At 56.6% G+C, this 18714-nt stretch overlaps 2 protein-coding genes across 5 annotated transcripts; one reads left to right on the forward strand and one right to left on the reverse strand.

The window, feature by feature from the left end:
* Positions 1 to 472: 472 nt before the first annotated feature.
* Positions 473 to 13686, forward strand: MAN2A2 (mannosidase alpha class 2A member 2). Of its 4 annotated transcripts, none has more exons than XM_040968918.1 (22): positions 473 to 616; positions 1448 to 1705; positions 1791 to 1935; positions 2031 to 2202; positions 2586 to 2713; positions 2948 to 3121; positions 3373 to 3559; positions 6422 to 6599; positions 6814 to 7016; positions 7178 to 7360; positions 7483 to 7597; positions 7724 to 7791; positions 7872 to 8037; positions 8446 to 8682; positions 8804 to 8926; positions 9052 to 9166; positions 9301 to 9434; positions 9587 to 9728; positions 10028 to 10170; positions 11904 to 12086; positions 12192 to 12302; positions 13491 to 13686. In XM_040968918.1, exons 1-22 carry the CDS (start codon positions 485 to 487, stop codon positions 13641 to 13643), a joined length of 3450 nt encoding a protein of 1149 aa, XP_040824852.1. In that variant the 5' UTR covers positions 473 to 484; the 3' UTR covers positions 13644 to 13686. The 4 variants fall into 4 exon arrangements, with proteins under 4 accessions (XP_040824852.1, XP_040824851.1, XP_040824853.1 ...); XM_040968917.1 differs by having other exon boundaries at positions 485 to 616; positions 10028 to 10193; positions 11915 to 12096; positions 12151 to 12302; positions 13491 to 13670; XM_040968919.1 differs by having other exon boundaries at positions 485 to 616; positions 10028 to 10193; positions 11915 to 12086; positions 13491 to 13670.
* A 3602-nt stretch (positions 13687 to 17288) lies between these two features.
* On the reverse strand, positions 17289 to 18484 carry HDDC3 (HD domain containing 3). Its single transcript, XM_040968913.1, has 4 exons — positions 18351 to 18484; positions 18035 to 18090; positions 17702 to 17942; positions 17289 to 17494 (listed from the first exon to the last, which is right to left on the reverse strand). The coding sequence occupies exons 1-4, from the start codon at positions 18460 to 18462 to the stop codon at positions 17364 to 17366; spliced, it is 540 nt and encodes a 179-aa protein (XP_040824847.1). The 5' UTR covers positions 18463 to 18484; the 3' UTR covers positions 17289 to 17363.
* Between the last annotated feature and the right edge of the window lie 230 nt (positions 18485 to 18714).

Genomic DNA, 18714 nt, shown 5'->3' on the forward strand with positions numbered 1-18714 from the left:
GAAGCTTGTTTGTTGTTTTCAGATATACACATGTGTTTGAAGAGAGAGAGAGAGAGAGAGGGAGAGAGGGAGAGACAAATAGAGGTCTTCCATGTGCTGGTTCAGTCTCGCAGTGTGCATGATAGCTGAGGCTGGGCAGGGTTGAAGCCAGCAGCCAGGAACTCCATCCGAGTCTCCCACGTGGGTGGCAGGGACCGAAGCACTTGGGCTGTCGTGTGCTGCCCCCAGGTACATCAGCAGGGAGTTGGATCACGAGTGGAGTAGCTGAGGCCTGCAGGAGGCAGGCTGTCTGTTAGGGGATCCCAGACAGCAGCTTCACCTGCCATGCCACAGTGCCCACCCTTGAAACCCTCCGTTCTTACCAGAGTTGGGCAAGTGTGAGTGTTCCTTAAACAGCCTCTGGACCTCCTGGGCCACTGAAGGGGATTTGTGTGTTGCAGCTACGAGGGGGTGTCTGTCCCCGCAAGTGTGTGTGGAGGCCAGGATGAAGCTGAAGAAGCAGGTGACCGTGTGTGGGGCTGCTATCTTCTGCGTGGCGGTCTTCTCGCTCTACCTCATGCTGGACCGCGTGCAGCACGATCCTGCCCGGCATCACGGTGGTGGGAACTTCCCCCGGGTGAGTCCCGTTGCTGGGGGGTCAGTGGGTCGCATCTGTTTGGACACCGGGTTGTCATGGGCTCTGGCTGTCTGCCTGGCTGGAGTATTGTACCAGCCCAGGACAGGGGTGTCCTTTCCCAGTGGGCAGGCTTTTCTAGAAACCTGGAGCTCAAAGCAGCAGCGGCAGAAAACAAAGAAGGAAGGAGGGCTGTGTGCTCTGGGGTGCCTCCTGTCTTCGTGACAGACATTGTTAATCGATGACAGCATCTCTTTTTTTTTTTTAAAGATTTATGTATTTATTTTTATTAGAAAGAAATACAGAGAGGAGGGGAGAGACAGAGAGGAAGATCTTCCGTCCGATGATTCACTCCCCAAGTGACTGCAAAGGCTGGAGCTGAGCTAATCTGAAGCCAGGAATCTCTTCAGGTCTCCCACATGGTTGCAGGATCCAAAGGCTTTGGGCCGTCCTTAACTGCTTTCCCAGGCCACAAGCAGGGAGCTAGATGGCAAGTGGAGCTGCTGGGATTAGAACTGGCGTCCATATGGGATCTTGGGTGTGCAAGGCGAGGACTTTAACCACTACGCTATTGCGCCGGGCCCTGACAGCATCTTTTGAAACCAAGCCTCGATCAATGTAGGCTGTAAATCTGAACACAGGATCCCAGCCAGGCACCTCACCACAGGTTGCTGCCCTGTGAGCTGGAGAGGGCTGTGGACCACATGTAGGCAGAGCATTCTGTCCTTGGTGGCGGGGATGGCTCACAGTCAGGTATCCCATGTTGCCCCATGCAGGACAGCATACTGTGGGGAAGGAGAGGCTCAGCTTACTTCTGTCTGCTCTTCCTGGCAGAGCCAAATCTCGGTGCTGCAGAACCGCATCCAGCAGCTGGAGCAGCTACTGGAGGAGAACCACGAGATCATCAGCCACATCAAGGACTCGGTGCTGGAGCTGACAGCCAACGCCGAGGGACCACCCGCCCTGCTACCCTACTACACGGCCAATGGCTCCTGGGTGCTGCCGCCGGAGCCCCGGCCCAGTTTCTTTTCTGTCTCCCCCCAGGATTGCCAGTTTGCTCTGAGGGGCCGGGGCCAGAAGCCAGAGCTGCAGGTGAGAATGAGAGCCAGGGCGGGTGTGGTGTCGGTGGCCACAGCCTCTGTCCACTGAGCCTCCCATCCTCTTGACCACCTGGCAGATGCTCACTGTGTCAGAGATGTTGCCATTTGACAACGTGGATGGCGGGGTGTGGAAGCAAGGCTTCGACATCTCCTACAGCCCACATGACTGGGACACTGAAGACCTGCAGGTGTTTGTGGTACCCCACTCACACAATGACCCAGGTGAGTATTGTAGGCCCCTCGCCCCTTGCCAGGGCAAAGGAAGCAAGCTGGCGCCGGGACCATCCTCAGTGGCCATGTGTGTGTTTGATCTCCAGGCTGGGTCAAGACCTTCGACAAGTACTACATGGAGCAGACGCAGCACATCCTCAACAGCATGGTGTCCAAGCTGCAGGAGGACCCCCGGCGGCGCTTCCTCTGGGCCGAGGTCTCCTTCTTTGCCAAGTGGTGGGACAACATCAGTGCCCAAAAGAAGGCAGCGGTCCGGAGGCCAGTGCTGGTCGGGGAGGTGTGGGGAGGGCTGGCATCCGAGCACTGAGGTAGGGGTTGGGGTGGGAATTAGAGGCCCCCAGGAGCCATAGCAAGGATAGGGCGGTGAGGGGCTGGTGTTGGTTTAAGGGGTGCCAACGTGAGAAAGAGGAGGAGAGATGGCAGGTGTCTGAGCAGGAGTGAAGAAAGTGCCAGCCTTACCTCCTGGAAGCACAGTGAGCCACCTCTCAAAGAAGCAGGGCCAGGCCCCAGTAGAGGGAGAAGGAAAAAGAGAAGGCAGACATTGGTCCCCTGGGTTCTGCGTTCCCATGAACCAGCTCTGTGAGGCTGGGATGCCAGGACTGGGCACCCTATGCTGAGTATGAGCGGCCCCTCCTCCGCAGGCTGGTGGGGAACGGGCAGCTGGAGATTGTCACGGGCGGCTGGGTTATGCCGGATGAGGCCAACTCCCACTACTTTGCACTGATTGACCAGCTCATCGAAGGCCACCAGTGGCTGGAGAGAAACCTGGGTGAGTCCAGGGTCTAGTCCCTTGCCACTGAGCCACCCAGCCACACACAGGCCTGTGAGCATCAGTGTTTCATGGTTCCTTCCTAGGCTGATTCCGCTGCCAGGGCCTGTTGGGATGGCATTTGTCTACTGCCTATGGGGTGCAGAGGCAGAGCTGGGTCCCACCCGCAGGAGGCCAAGAGGCCGGGCCCCGAGCTGCTGAAAGTGTGTGTTGTGTTTCCCATGTCCCACACAGGTGCAGTGCCACGCTCTGGCTGGGCAGTGGACCCCTTCGGCTACAGCTCCACCATGCCCTACCTGCTGCGCCGCGCCAACCTGACCAGCATGCTCATTCAGAGGGTGCACTACGCCATCAAGAAGCACTTCGCTGCCACCCACAGCCTGGAGTTCATGTGGAGGCAGATGTGGGGTAAGGCCAGGTAGGGCAGAGGGGGTCACAATAGCATAGTACTCGCCTGTGAGCAGCGTGGTGGGGGAGATTCTTCCAGTCCCCTAGAGCAGGCCCCAGGCCCCACGTCCCTATGCACTGACCTCTGCTAGTTGAGTGCCCTCTGCAGCCTGAGGTCTGGTTAGAGCCTCAATGTCTCCCAGGGCTGCCATGGGCCTGGGCAGGTCTGTGCCTGCCCTGGGAGCTGACCAGGCATGGCATGTCTCCTGCAGACTCCGACTCCAGCACAGACATCTTCTGCCACATGATGCCCTTCTACAGCTATGATATCCCCCACACCTGCGGCCCGGACCCCAAGATCTGCTGCCAGTTCGATTTCAAACGCCTGCCTGGTGGGCGCATCAACTGCCCCTGGAAGGTGCCGCCCCGGGCCATCACCGAGGCCAACGTGGCTGAGAGGTATTGGCCCGGGGCTGTGGGTTGCATGGGATGCGGTCCTTAGCATCCTGTGGAGGGAGGAATGAAGGAGGGTACCCAGGAGACTTGCCTCTGGGCCTGCGCTCTGCCTGATACTGGAGAGTGGGTATGGCTGGTGGATTCAGGCTCTCAGGTGCAGTGGGGTGGCAGGGGACAGGCCCAGGCTCTCATCAGGTGCATTATAGGAGAGGCCCTTCCCACCTCTCTGGAGCAGCTGTTTGGAACCCTTTTTATTTTTTTTTTATTTTTTTTTTTAAGATTTATTTATTTATTGGAAAGTCAGATATACAGAGAGGAGGAGAGACAGAGAGGAAAATCTTCCGTCCGATGATTCACTCCCCAAGTGAGTGCAACGGCCGATGCTATGCCGATCCGAAGCCAGGATCCAGGAACTTCTTCCGGGTATCCCACACAGGTGCAGGGTCCCAAAGCTTTGGGCCGTCCTCAACTGCTTTCCCAGGCCACAAGCAGAGAGCTGGATGGGAAGTGGAGCTGCTGGGATTAGAACCGGCGCCCATATGGGATCCTGGTGCGTTCAAGGCGAGGACTTTAGCCGCTAGGCCATGCCGCCAGCCCCATGGAACCCTCTCTATTGCCAAGCATTTGTTCACCCCAGCCAGTGTTCTCTGAGCTCACTGCAGAGCCAGCCGACTCACCCGGCGGTGAACTATTCTCCAATTAGATAATACAGGTTAACCATCCCTAATCCAAAAATCCAAAATCAAGTGTTCCACATACCTGAAGCACCAGTGTGATTGTGAATAGAAAATTCCACCTTGACCCTGTGTGTATAGTCAGACACAGGCACACCAGAACGATTGTACACAGCTTCCTTCTGGCTGGGTGTGTAAGGCTGTGCCTGAGACCCAATTGAATTCCATGCTTCAGACTTGGGTCTCACTCCCATTCCCAGGGATTGTTTATTATGCTGATATAGTTACTACAGAGTCTAAGAAAACACAAAATCTGAAACCCTGCTTGCTGGTCCCAAGTTTGTTTTGGCTAAGGGTCCCCCAGCCCCCAGCTCCTCACAGACTTGGAACTAGAGTGCCTTCTGTGTGCTTGGGTGTTCTGGTCTGTCCCTGAGGCAGCCAGTGGGATCCTGATCACATCCACCTGCAGACCCATCAGGCAGCCCCCAGCCTCGGGATAAACAGGCACGTATTCCTGGCGAGGATCGGCAGGGGCCCCCAAAGGACGTGGCCCTTCCTGGAGTTGGCTCCCTTTGGAAGGCCCTGGTGGGGTGGGAACTGGACAGCCATTTCACCAAAATTTTCAGGCAGCAAGCTGAACTGGTTTGCATGTTGCAGTGCTCTAATTTCCACGGGGACCACAAGGCCAAACATGTGACTGAAAGGGAGAGAAAGCTGTCTTTTGTTGCCAGACTTCTAAAGGCTCTTTCTGGCCCGAATCTAGGGCTCTCCTGAGGCGTGGCTCTCCTGAGGCCGTTCGCAAAGCAGCAATTGTAACTCTTGCTACTGGCCTAGGTTTATGGACAACTCGTATAAAAGAGGAATACTTTTAAGATTTTGGTAATTTATTTAAAAGACAGAGTGACAGAAAAAGAAAGGGAGAGGGATAGGGCTTCCATCCACTGTTGACTGCCCAAATGGCTGCAATGAGCAGGGTTGTGCCAGACCAAAGCTAGGCACCTGGACCTCCATCTTGGTCTCTTATGTGGGTGGCAGGAACCCAAGCACTTGGCCCTCTTCCACTGGTGCACTAGTAGGAAGCTGGATTAGAAATGCAGCAACCAGTGGAGCAGGCCTCACGGTAGAACAGGTGAAACCTCCACCTACAGTTTGAGTCCTATCTACCCCAGTTGTGATCCAGCTCTCTGCTTGTGGCCTGGGAAAGTGGTGGAAGATGGCTCAAGTCCTTGGTACCCTACACCCATATGGGAGACCTAGAAGAAGTTCTGGCTTCTGGTTTTGAATCAGCTCAGCTCTGGCTGGTGCAGCTATTCAAGGAATGAACCAGAGGATGGAATCTCTCTCTTTCCTTCTCTCCCTGTGACTCTGCCTTTCAAATAAAAATAAATCTTAAAGAGAAAGGAAGAAAGGTAAAAAGAAAGGAAGAGGAGAAAAGAAAAAAGAAGAAAGAAATGGAGCAGCCAGGATCTGAAGCTGCTGTCCAGTATTTATGGGGTGCCACAACTCAACACTTAAGCCAGAGTGCTACAACATAGCCCGAGAACTTCGAGAACTTCGTTTTCCCCTTTGAAATCCCTAGCAGACATGAGTGGAAAGTGGTCATTGATGGGTGTGGAGGTCGCTTCTTGAGAACTAAATAGAGACTTAGCTGGTGCAATGAGTAGATTTGTGACTTTAACTGTGATGGTTACTATAGACCAACCGAGTCCCATAGGATCTCACAGGGTGGCAAGGAGCGGGTGGTGAAGCCCCACCTTCCGCTGGGCACCAAGATCGGGAGAAACCAGGGGGGAGAGGAAGGGCCTCATGGGGCAGCAGATGTGGGAGGTGAGGCTGGCCTAAACACAACCTTGGGGTGATGGTGAGGGCTACTGCAGGCCCCTGAAAGTGTACACTGCTCACGTTCTGCTTGTGTCCATGGGCTGACCTGTCCTGGACCCCTGCATCTGGGCTGGGCCCCTGACTGAGAGGTGTTGGCCAGAGGATTGCCAGGGAGCAGATTCTAGACTGTTCTGTCAAGACCCGATAGAGGACGAGAAAGCAGAAATGCAAGGTCTTAGTGTTTCTAAAAGATCACAGCCGGGGAGGGTTCAGGGGGCTGCTCTGTTGGGTGTCCCTTCACATACTCACCTCTGGGTGGGCCATCTGACGCTGCTGAGCCCTGGTATCACTCGTGTCCGTCTCCGCCCAGGGCTGCCGTGCTCTTGGATCAGTATCGCAAGAAGTCCCAATTATTCCGGAGCAATGTTCTTCTGGTGCCGCTGGGTGATGACTTCCGGTATGACAAGCCCCAGGAATGGGATGCCCAGTTCTTCAACTATCAGCGGCTCTTTGACTTCCTCAACAGCAAGCCGGACCTCCACGTTCAGGTGTGTGTGGTAGGGCAATGGAGGGGGAGGACACGGGCTGGAGGTTGGTGTGCCATGCTGCAGCCAGGCCCTTCCTGGGCGCTATGCACCCGATGTGTGACCGACTCCAAGACAAGACTCCCCTCCACCATGGCAGTTAGTGCCCGCCCCGCTTCTGGCTGCAGCACTGGAGGTCCTAGGCCTGAGGGAGTGGGTTTTGGGGGCTTCTTCACAGGCCCAGTTTGGCACGCTCTCGGACTACTTTGATGCACTGTACAAGAGGAGTGGGGTGGAGCCTGGGGCCCGGCCCCCAGGCTTTCCTGTGCTGAGTGGAGATTTCTTCACCTACGCTGACCGGGAGGACCATTACTGGACTGGCTATTTCACTTCCCGGCCATTCTACAAGAGCCTGGACCGTGTTTTAGAAGCCCACCTACGGTAAGGCACCCCCCCCAGCCTCCACTGCCCTTCCAGGTTGGGGTGAGGGGTGTCACCATGGTGGGATTGAAGTGAGGGCTGAATGGCTCCAAGGCCAGGGCAGGTGGAGGAGCCAGAAGTGGTGTGGAGCTGGTGGGCTGACTGCTGCTGTCTCTGGACAGGGGGGCGGAAATCATGTACAGCCTGGCCGTGGCTCACGCCCGCCGCGCCGGCCTGGCCACCCAGTACCCGCTAACGGACTTTGCCCTCCTGGCGGAAGCCCGGCGCGCCTTGGGGCTCTTCCAGCACCACGATGCCATCACCGGCACTGCCAAGGAGGCAGTCGTTGTGGACTACGGCGTCAGGTGGGAGCCCCTTCCTTTCCCATCCTGAGAAAGCAGGTGCAGGCTGGGCTGGTCAGCAGGTGGGCCAGTTGGGTATGGGCAGCCTCCCATCATGGTCATTGCCTCTTCTGCGCTGGCCACAGGCTCCTGCGCTCCCTGGTTGGTCTCAAGCGGGTCCTCATCAATGCTGCTCACTACTTGGTGCTGGGCGATAAGAGCACTTACCACTTTGACCCTGAGGTGCCCTTTCTTCAAGCGGTAAGCCCCTAGGGGTATGCGTGGGGGTAGGGGTGGGGGCACTTCCCCACCTGATATACCAGGATGGGCAGAGGGGAGGAGCTGGGACTGGGACCATGACCGCCCTTGCTGCCTGCTGCATTCCAGGATGACACCCGCGTGAATCACGATGCCCTGCCCGAGCGCACGGTGATCCCACTGGACACCTCGCCCAGGTGAGCGGGGCACCTGGTTTCTGTCCTAGCCACCGTGCCTGCTGCTCCCGCTCCCTGCTTAGCCCTCCTTCTCCCCACAGATTTGTGGTACTCTTCAACCCATTGGAACACGAGCGGCTCAGTGTGGTGTCCTTGCTGGTCAACTCACCACGGGTGCGCGTCTTCTCTGAGGAAGGCCAGCCCCTGGCTGTGCAGATCAGCCCCCACTGGAGCTCTGCCACGGACATGGTGCCTGATGTCTACCAGGTGAGGCTGGCTGGGGCCCCCAGCACTGGCAGTGCCCTTCCTGGGGCATCCCGCCCCCTCCAGCCATGGGTCTTGCTTCCTCCCCATGTTGGGGACTGGAAGCCCAGAAGATGGTCCACTTTTGGTACTAAAGTCTGCCCTTCAAAGGAAGGTGCAGGTTGTGATGGTCACAGTGACAGTGAGGGCAGCAGTGATGGGACTCATCAGCTGTGCACTTCCCAAATAACTGTGGTATATGCAGTGGTTGCTTGGAAGTTTCCCAGACATCACTTGTGGTTCCATGTGTGAGGAGGGGGAAAAGACAGGCAGCTTCAGACTCTCAGGGGAGACAGCAGCCCAGCAGCTGGAGGGGCCCACACATGTTCCCAGACCCGCATCCGGAGCTGTTGCCTCTCCCTGTGCCTGCAGGTGTCTCTGCCTGTCCGCTTGCCAGCGCTGGGCCTGGGTGTGCTACAGCTACAGCAGGGCCTGGACAGGCTCCGCACACTGCCCTCGTCTGTGCGTGTCTACCTGCAAGGCCGACGGCTGACTGTCAGCAGGCATGAGGCATTCCCCGTGCGTGTCATTGACACAGGTGCCAGCGACTTCGCCCTCAGCACCCACTATATGCAGGTCTGGTTCTCAGGCCTGACCGGACTCCTCAAGGTAAAGGCTGGGGAGAGGGGGGGGGGGGGCTCCGAGAGGGTGGGGGTGGGGAGGGCCGCCTCCAGGGCAAGCCTGACATGCCTGGTGTGGGGCCAGGGGTCAGGGCTGTGTTTCTCGGCAGAGTATCCGAAGGGTGGATGAGGAGCAGGAGCACCGAGTGGATATGCAGTTCCTTATCTATGGCACCCGAACTTCCAAAGATAAGAGCGGCGCCTACCTCTTCCTGCCTGACGGCGACGCCCAGGTACCCTAGGAGTGCTACGGGAGGAGGGGGCCTGGACTTGTCTGTGTGGTCTTTGCTGCCCTGGGCCTGGACCCAGGCCAGCTGTGGTCTGCTGTGGACTCAGCAGCTGGCGGCTGTCTCCCCAGCCCTACATCCCCAAGGAGCCCCCTGTGGTGCGGGTCACGGAAGGCCCCTTCTTCTCTGAGGTGGTGGCCTACTATGAGCACATGCATCAGGTGGTGCGGCTTTACAATGTGCCAGGTGAGCCCTGTGGACCCGGGTGATGGAGGGTATCCTGGGATGGGGAGGATGCAGGGCATGGCCTTGCCCCACCTAGCTCAGCCCAGTCCAGCCCAGCCCAACCCCCCGTGTTACCACTTCGTTCCTGTGCCCAGGGGTGGAGGGGCTGTCCCTGGACATGGCATCCCTGGTGGATATCCGGGACTATGTCAACAAGGAGCTGGCCCTGCGCCTCCACACGGACGTGGACAGCCAGGGCACCTTCTTCACAGATCTCAACGGCTTTCAGGTAGGTGTGGCAGAGCGCCCAATACCTCTGCTGAGCCTCCTGCCTCTGCCCCAGGGGCTGGCAGGTGGTCTGCCCTGACAGACGGGGAGAAGCAAAGCCCCAGTGGTGGCCATGGCCGCGTGCCCTTGACCTGTTGACCTTGTCCCTGGCAGGTGCAGCCCCGGCGGTACCTGAAGAAGTTACCCCTGCAGGCCAACTTCTATCCCATGCCTGTCATGGCCTATATCCAGGACCCACAGGAGCGCCTTACACTGCACACTGCCCAGGCTCTGGGTGTCTCCAGCCTTGGAAACGGTGAGGGGGCATGTGCTGGGCCTGGGAATGCTTTGGGTCCACGGTCCAGTAGGTGCTCCACTTGGGGGCCTCATCACCTGGTCACCAGCCTGCTGCAGGTCCCTATCACCTGTCCATCCCCAGCGCTCCTCCTTCCTCATCTCTGGTATGGGCTGGGCCTGCCCTCTGCTGTGCTGCCTCGAGCCCAAGCACTCTAGATTGCCTCTTTGAGCTACCAGCTTGCATTGCAGTGTGCCTTATTCTCGGGGGCCACAGGGGGACTGGGATGCAGGCCGAGGGCTCACACTTTAGTTCCCCAGGCCAGCTGGAGGTGATTTTGGACCGGCGGCTCATGCAAGATGACAACCGGGGCCTTGGCCAGGGGCTCAAGGACAACAAGAGGACCTGGAACCATTTCCGCCTCCTGCTGGAACGGCGCACTGCAGCCCCAAGTCCAAGTGAGGTGAGACCTAAAGACTGGGACAGGTCCCAGGGTGGGTAGGCAGAGGGAAGGAAGTGGGGGTGCTGCAGCCTAGCATGCAAGGGGCACTGGAGGGGGCCAGATAGAGAGAGAAGGTCTGAGCTGTAGGGTATGCAGGGAGCAGCCTGGCACCTCCCTCCAGCAGAAGCTGCTGCCCACCCCTGCATTTTCATCCCCCTTGCCCTCTTTTGCCCCACCCCAGCACTCCCTTGCACTGTGCTCCAGTCCCGCTCACCTCATGGCTCTCTCTACCCCGCTAGCCTGGCTTTCTCACTAAACTGGCAGCCATGTTTAGGAACTTGTCTCTCTGCAGCAGCAGGAAGCAAGAGGTAAGGGAGTCGGGGAGCCAGCTCATGCAGGTGTGGCCATGGCTGGAGCCTGTGGTGACAGCACCTGTTGGTGTCCTGGGCCACTGTGTGTGCATCAGGTAGATGCTGAACCCCCGCTGTGCTGGAGGGACTAAGCGGAACGTACCTGACACAGGTCGTTGTCAACTCTATTAGCAATTTGCTCATGAGTCAGGGTGGGTGAAGACCAGGTCTGTGAAAATGCAGAAAAGACACAGTCCTGCTGGTCACGAGGCATGAGACCGTAACATCCATCAAGGCTTCCTGGAGGAGGTGTCGGACAAACTTGCCTCTGATGAATGGCATGTGATTTGAATACACAGACAGAGGCTGCAAGGACAGGCAGGAGGAACCTGGGGACAGTGAGTACATTCAGTTGGGCTGTGGGACAGCTGCTAGCTACACACAGTGGTTTTCATTCATACAAGCCTTCATTCATACTGCCCACATTTTTAAAAATTTGTGTATGTTCACTTTTATTGATTTATTTGAAAGGCAGAAGAATATACATATACATAAAGAGAACCATCTGCTTGTTCATTTCTCAAATGCCCATAATACCAGGGTTGGGCCAGGCCAAAGCTTGGAGCCAGGAGCTTTATCTGGATCTCCCCCGGGGGAGGCAGAGATTCAAGGCCTCAGGCCATCGTCTGCTGCCTCCCAGGTACACAAGCAGGTGCACTGCCCAAGGGACATGTGTCTGGATCCTGGGCACTCCCATACAGCATGCAGGCATCAGCCACTGCATCAGTGTCCACCCATACACCTGGAGCCTGCTAGACAGCATGGGCATAACATTTCCGTTACTGCCGAAAGCTCTGCCAGGCAGTGCCAGCTGCAGCATGGGGTCAGGGGTCTAAGCAGGAAGGGCACAGTCAGAACCCTGTCCCTACCCTGTGGCTCTGACAGTAAGACACAGGGCTGTGTGGAGGACATCAGAGGTGGGGAGGTGCCGTAAGCGCTGGTAGCTTGAACCAAGCCCTGGGGAGGGAGGGGCTCTAGGCCCCTGGAACAAAAAAGCAGCTGCTCTGGGGGAGTGTTCTGCTCAGGCCTGTGGGTATGACCCTCAGAGTCACCTCCACCCCAAGAGAGGGTTCTGGGGGTACCACTACTGGAGACCTCAGGCCAGTCCTGCCAAGAAGTCCTGCTTGTCTGCTGCTGGGTTGTGACATGAGCCTGGCGCTCCTCACAGTGTTAGACAAACAAAGTAAAAGGCCAGGAAACAGCTGGTCTGAGCTGGTATACTTAGATGTTGTTCATTATGTGGGGTGTGGCCACAATGGGGCAGTCAGAGTATGCTTTCTGTGGGAGCACCTGCCTTCTCCCTCAGCCTGGCTGCACTCTCACTTTCTTGGGCCCACCTTACAGGTCCAGGAAAGCTACCCGTCCCTGCTCAGCCACCTGACCTCCGTGCACCTGAATACTCCCGTGCTAGCCCTGCCTGTGGTCAAGAGGCAGTCCCCAGATCCTGGGCTGCGCCCCTTTCACCCTCTGGCTGTCTCATTGCCTTGTGACTTCCACCTGCTCAACCTGCGCTCACTCCAGGCTGAGGTGAGTGCCTGTTCACTGTCCCTCGGGGCAGGTGCTGGCGGGCTGGGTGCAGCTGTGTCCCCAGCTCACAGGACTCATGCTCACTGCCCTCTGTGCTGTCACCAGGAGGACACCCTGCCCTCGCTGGACACAGCACTCATCCTGCACCGCAAGGGCTTTGACTGTGGCCTTGAGGCCAAGAACCTGGGCTTCAACTGCAGCACAAGCCAAGGCAAGGTGAGCAGGGCTGGGGTGCTTAGGGTAGGGAGAGGGCATGCAGTTTGCCAGTGTGGATGGCAGCAGGCAAGGAGAAAGTGCTCCACTCTGCTCCCAGGTTTTCTGGAGATGGGGGAAAACGGGTTTTTTTTCCCAAGCCCTGGCAGGGCAGGTGCCAAAGGAGAACTCCTCTTGAAGGCAGAACTTCTGTCCAATAGAGAACACCACAAGTCAAAAAAAACGGGCAGGCATTGGGTTGCCACTTAGGGTGCCTGCAGCCCGTATAGGTGTCTGGTCATGGCTTGGTTACTCGCTTTGGATCCAGCTTCCTGTTGGTGCATACCTTTGGAGGCAGCAATGACTGCTCAAATACTTAGGTCCCCTCCACTCACCCACATGGGAGACCTGGGTCCTAGGCTCCTGGCTTCGGTCTGGCCCAGCCTTACCTGTTCTGGACACTGGGGAAGTGAACCAGTGGCTGGAAGATCTCTCTCTCTCTACTTTTCAAATAAAATGCAAATTGAACAGCAAAACAAACCACCACATTGTGCCTTTGCAAGCTCTGTTAAAGGTTTCGGTGGCACTGATAATGCCTTAAAAGCCAAGACCTTTGCTGGCCTCAAGAGATGCTGACATGGATACAGACATGGGCCCCCAACCTCAGAGAGCTGTGGGCAGGCTTGGGGCCAAGTGGCTGCTAGGGAGCCCTGAGACTGGAGGTAAATGCTGTGTGTGTGTGCAGGTGCGTTCCTCCTAAGAGGGACACAGCTTTGCTCAGAGGGAGGGACGGAGAGAGACACCTGCCCAACAGTAGGAAGAGAGATGCCTACCCAATAGTAGACATGCTTACCCAAAAGCAGAAGTGGCGGGGGGAGAGATGTCTACCCAATAGCAGAGAGAGACGTCTACCCAGCAGCCAGGGCCAGCTGGGCTGAAGCCAGGAGCCTGGCAATCCGTCTTGGTCTCTCACATGAGTGGCAGGGACCCAAGAACCTGGGCCATCCACCTGCTGCTTCCTTGGGTGCACGTGAGTAGGAGGCTGAATTGGAAGCAAAAAACGGGACTTGAACTGGGTCCTTTACCTTGGGATGCTGGGGTCCTGGTGGCTTAGGCTGCAGCACGTGCCTGTCCCCAGGAACAGAGATGCAGAGACACACTGTCCAGAGTGTCTGCAGGCAGTGGCACTGTCTCCTTGTCTCCTCTGCACAGGTAGCATTGGGGAGCCTCTTCCGGGGCCTGGATGTGGGCTTCCTGCAGCCCACCTCCCTGACACTACTGTACCCACTGGCCTCGCCCTCCAACAGCACTGACATCTATATGGAGCCCATGGAGGTCGCCACCTTCCGTCTCCGCTTGGTGTAGGGCTCCCCATGCCTGAAGACAGCTCGTCCACAGGCTGCCTCTTCAAGTGACTATTGGGTTGGGCAAGCCACGCTGGCATCCCCTTCCAAGCTGCCTCCAAACTGTGACAGACATTTGCTGCTTATCGTTGCTTCTGTGTCAAGAGGCAGCCCACATAGGCTATGGCAGGTAGACGGCAGAAGCTAGTGAGGTCAGAGGGGAAGGCCCTGCACCAGGGTGGGTAGCCACCCAGCTGGACACAGGCTCCAGTACTCATCCTTTTCCCCAGAATGGGATGTAGGAGACATGAGGGCAGACAGTGGAGGTCAGGGAGACTGTCTGGGTGACAGCTCAGTGCCTGAGGTCTTGCAGAACTGTGGGAGGAGAGGGTGGGGGGCCTGGGCTGAGGGAGATGGGATCCCCACTGTCCCTCAGTCCCAAGGCCTGGCCCCACTCAGTGCCACCTGGCATACTTGCCTTTGGCTTGGGGTGACCCCAGGCAGGCAGGCATCCCAAGAAGGCGTCCACCTCATGCCTGGAAGTCAGGCCCTGCAGTTCCACCTATGGCTACCCTTCCACAGAAGCACTTGACTTCTGGCATGGGGGCACGGAGGGGACGGGATGCCCAGGGTTACCAATTAGGGATGAAAAAGCAGAGGCGGCATGAGCCTTCAGTTCAGCTTTGGTGAACACAGAATGCTTTCCATTTATCTCTGTAACTGCTGAAAAAAACATGTGATCAAAGTTAAAATCCGTCCCTTACCAGGAAAACTAAGTAAGTTAAAACTAGAGAAGCTTCCTCCCAGAGGTGGCCAGCTGAGGGTCAGCACTGCTGGCATCCCTGTTAGCATTAGCACTGGAACCAGCTAGGGCGTTTGCGATGCAGCAGCGTCTTGGGAAAGCACGCGAGGGAGACAGGAACAAACTCCAGTCGTCCTCTTTGAGAGCCAATAAAACCGCCTACCTGTAAATTCTGAGCAACCCAGCAGAGCCCTTCCGTGCAATGACACAGCGTGTCCAGCGACACTGGATGCTTTTTGGAGTTGAACAGGTTGCACAGCTGATCCGGGCGGGCGGGGAAGCAAGTGGTGCTCCCAGGGGAGGGGGGGTTGTGGAGGACAGTGGGGTGGATGAGGGTCTGAGAGGATGTGCATGTGTGTGTCCAGGCAGTGGCACCTGGGCGGGCCAGACCCCAGGCATGCAAGTGGAGTGGATGAACAAGGGGTGTTTTCAGAGGGAAAACATGGGTTATAAATAAGTAGTATCTGAGACAGTTTGCGAGCCGTTAGAGATCTCTACCTCACAGTTTTCACAAAAATTAGCTTAAAAAATAAAAGTACAAAAATAAAAATATAAGTACAAAATTAACAAAGTATATATATATTTTAAAAGGAGAGGCAGGGATGGAGAACACGCTCCTGTCTGCTGGTTCATTCCCCAAATACCTGCAGTGGCCAGGAGCTCAGAGCCACCCTGGATTTCCTGTGGGTGACAGGTACCCAGCCAAGAGAGCCGTCACCACCGCCTTCCAGGGCATACATGAATGCGAAGCTGAAACTGGGAACTGGAGCTGGGAATGAAACCCAGCTTGTCCAATTTGCAGGAAAAAAATATATATATTTTTATAACCTCTGGCAAGGGAAGATTTTTCCTAAACAGGAACCTTAAGAGATCTAATAAGGGAAAAGAGAAACATTTTTAGCCACACACACACATCAAAATAAAGTAGGTTTCTGTACAGTAGCAAATGTCAAGGTCAGAACACAGATAATTACACGTAAAGAGCTTGGAGAAGGGTTTGCTGGGAATGTTCACAGAAAGTCTGCAGGGCTTGGCAGCCAGCACCCCCAAAGTCTGAAGAGGTACAACTGAGTTCCCACACATTACCCAGCATCACTGCTGCCAGAATTGGGCTTCTCTGCTGGCAGGAGATTGCCAACAGGAAGCGTTAGCTATTGCCTGGTACAGCCAAGAGCGTTCCAGGTAGGAGCTGTCATCGTGTTAGGAAAGGATCCTGAGCAATTATATAATAGCAGGTGTGCCCTGCTAGTGTAATCTATTGTATACTCAAATGATAAGGGTAAATCTGTGTACCCCTAGGAAATAAGTGGAATAAAAGATGTTATCTTTGGAGATGCTAAGCATGCATTGAAGTTGCGGTCTGGCAGGACGCAATGTTCAATGCTATATGCTAGCCTTTTAAATCTACTGAAGGCAGCACTACCCACAGTGTGGGCCTGGGGTACCAGAGCTGCCTGTGTAAAGCAGGGTTTCTGGGCTTTATTTATTTAGAAATTTGGCCCCAGCATGATAGCCTAATGGCTAACGTCCTCTCCTTGCACACACTGGGATCCCATATGGGCGCTGGTTCGTATCCTGGCGGCCCTGCTTCCCATCCAGTTCCCTGCTTGTGGCCTGGGAAAGCAGTTGACGAAAGGCCCAAAGCCTTGGGACCCTGCATTCCATGGGAGACCTGGAGGAAGTTCCTGGCTCCTGACTTCGGATTGGCACAGCTCGGCTGTTATGGCCATTTAGGGAGTGAATCATCGGACAGAAGATCTTCCTCTCTGTCTTTCCTCCTCTCTGTATATCTGTCTTTACAATAAAAATAAAACAAATCTTAAAAAATATATACTTTTTTTTTTTGGTTGGAAAGTGCTATGGCTGCTGCCTGTGGCACTAGCATCCCATATGGTGTATTCCATATCCTGACTGCTCTGCCTCTGGTCCAGCCCAGAAGATGGCCCAGTGCTCATCCTGCCACCCACATGAGAGACTCAGGTGAAACTCCTGGGTTCAGCCTGGGACAGTCCTGGACATCAGTCATTTGGCAGTAGTTTAGTTTGCTGGGCAATGCCAACTCTAAAACTCTTTAGGTGTTTGTTTAAAAAAAAAATTATTTTTATTGGAAAGGCAGATTTAGAGAGCAAGCTACCACCTGCTGCTTCCTGGGGTGCATGTTAGCAGGAAGTAGGGTCTAAAGCGGACTGCCCTGGGCCACCGGCTCTCATGCCGGATGGGGACTTGCCAAGCAGTGGCCTTGAAAGCTAACTTCCTTCGATCTGGCTCTTGGCTCTTCCCGTGGCCTGGGAAGCCTCCCTCCCTCCGTCACACACTTGCTGACTTCTGCCCTGCCCAGACTCTTAACAGCTTGACCAACCGGCCTGGGGCCACTTCTGAGTCAGCCGGAAGTTGCTATCACCTGAGACCCAAAATCACAGGGCAGTGTAGGACTGGGAAAGGGGAGTGAGAATTTCTGGGTTCAGTGGTGATTTGAGTTGTGAAGAGAATCCAGGCTTGGTCTTGGGACTGCCGGAGTCTGTCCATGGGCAGGAAGCAAGCATGCTTTTCCCAAACATCTGTCATGTCAGGCTCCTTCGGGCCTGCACATACACAACCCCAGCTCACCCCGAGGGAGCTGACTCAATACCCCACTGGGACCTCGCCCCGCAGACTAGTGCCCCAGCAGCAACATAAACCTCCCTCTACCCAAGGGCTTCAACCCGACCAGGTCCCCGAGGGACTCAACAACTCCTACTGCTTAACAGCAAACAACCTCGACCTGGGCAAAGGCAGGGAGTGCCCTGGAAATGCCAGGCCAGGGCACCATCGCTACCCACATCCCCACCTCAGCTCAGGTGAAAAGAACTAAGACCACAGACAGGCAGAAAAATCCAAGTGTTCTTATCCCTGGGGATCTGGGAGGAGGGAGAGGTGCAGGCCTGTGGCGCCCAGCCCCCTTCAGAGCACCAGCCCCCGCTCCTGGAACAGCTGCTTCAGTGCCTCTTCCAGCTGCTGGTTTGTCCCCTGGAGTCCCTTCACCACCTGTGCAGCCCACTCGAAGTATTCCTGCACACGCTGTTCAGACCATCCTGCAGAGAGAGTGGATGGAAACCTGAGTGGCCTTCTGTCCACTTGTAGAAAGGCACAGCATAGGGTTGGGGGCCCCCCAAAACCTACCAAAGATGTGGTCTAGTAAGGATTTAGCTTGTGGGGACTCCATAAGGCTGTGTCAGGGGCTCACCCCACTCCCCTCTTCCCCAGGGCCGGTGTGGGGTGAGGTCGGGAGGGCATGTTACCCTCCGGGGTGCAGCGATTCAGGTCCCTCAGATTGTACAGCTTGTCCGCCAGTTTCACCAGCTTGGCCCCAGGGCTGCTGTGGGGCGCATGTTCCACCTGCAGCCGCTTCCTCTCCAGCTTCGGCAGAGCCTTGTCATCTGTCACCTCCTCCACCAGGCGCCGCACCTGCGCCCCAAAGTGCAACTCCACCTCGTCCAGAGTGGTGTCCGTGTCCTCCACAGTATCGTGGAGCAGGGCAGCCTAGGGACAGGCTCCCATTCAGCCCGGGGATGCTGGTCAAGGGGTGGCTGAGTGGGGCCTCTGATCCCTCCTAACAGAGAAGAGGTGGTTACCTGTAACACTACAATGTCACTGACTCCAGCCTCGTGCGTCAGGATCCGAGCTACACCTGGCGGGCAGGGGTCGTGGGGGAGAGATGGGATCGAAACAGGAAGTGAGACCGGAGGGAGGCGCCAGATGGCGGGGGTGGGTTTTGGAGCGCCAGAGAGACGCTTCGAAGAATCGGGTGACCTTGGGCAAGTCCCTGACCCTGTTTGGGTGGGAGCACCAGGTGTTTGGTACCAGGTGCCAATCGAGGGCACGTTTCCTCATCCCTCCCGCCCTCCATGGTCCCTTCCGGGTGCCACCTCCCCGGCTAGGCGTGCCCACCGATCGGGTGATTGATGTAGGGGGTCCTTTCGGGGTCCTTGCGGCGCTGCTGTCGGTGCTTGCGCGCCGCGAAGTCGGCGGCCTCCAGCAGCTGGGCGGCCTCGGAGCCCATGGCGCGCGTGGGGCAGCCGACTGCGGACGGGTGGGAGCCGGGGGAGGCCGGCCGGGGCGTCCGCAGCGCCCCCTAGCGCCACGGAGGCCCGGAGACTCCCCGGAATTCCAACCCCTTGGCGGGCGAGCCCACTCCCGCCTGTCCCGGCTGACCGCAGGGGCCACGCACAAACACAGGGATGGGGAGCTGCCTGTAGGAAAACGGGGCAGTTTGCTGAAGGCTTCCGGCAGGAAAAGACCACCTGTAATGTGT

The sequence above is a fragment of the Ochotona curzoniae genome, unplaced genomic scaffold (assembly GCF_017591425.1).
Source record: "Ochotona curzoniae isolate NIBS_2020 unplaced genomic scaffold, NIBS_Ocur_1.0 scaffold_4701, whole genome shotgun sequence".
NCBI classification, from domain to species: Eukaryota; Metazoa; Chordata; class Mammalia; order Lagomorpha; family Ochotonidae; genus Ochotona; species Ochotona curzoniae.

Excerpts from the sequence above, each read along its gene's own strand:
- HDDC3 (XM_040968913.1), bottom strand. The coding sequence starts at position 18,462 with ATGGGCTCCGAGGCCGCCCAGCTGCTGGAGGCCGCCGACTTCGCGGCG. Across the intron at positions 18,091-18,350 it reads CTACATCAATCACCCGATCG|GTGTAGCTCGGATCCTGACG; the intron begins GTGGGCACGCCT and ends CCTGCCCGCCAG. Across the intron at positions 17,943-18,034 it reads GTGACATTGTAGTGTTACAG|GCTGCCCTGCTCCACGATAC; the intron begins GTAACCACCTCT and ends GCCTGTCCCTAG.
- MAN2A2 (XM_040968917.1), top strand. The coding sequence starts at position 485 with ATGAAGCTGAAGAAGCAGGTGACCGTGTGTGGGGCTGCTATCTTCTGC. Across the intron at positions 8,683-8,803 it reads GCCTGACCGGACTCCTCAAG|AGTATCCGAAGGGTGGATGA; the intron begins GTAAAGGCTGGG and ends GTTTCTCGGCAG. Across the intron at positions 12,303-13,490 it reads GCAGCACAAGCCAAGGCAAG|GTAGCATTGGGGAGCCTCTT; the intron begins GTGAGCAGGGCT and ends TCCTCTGCACAG.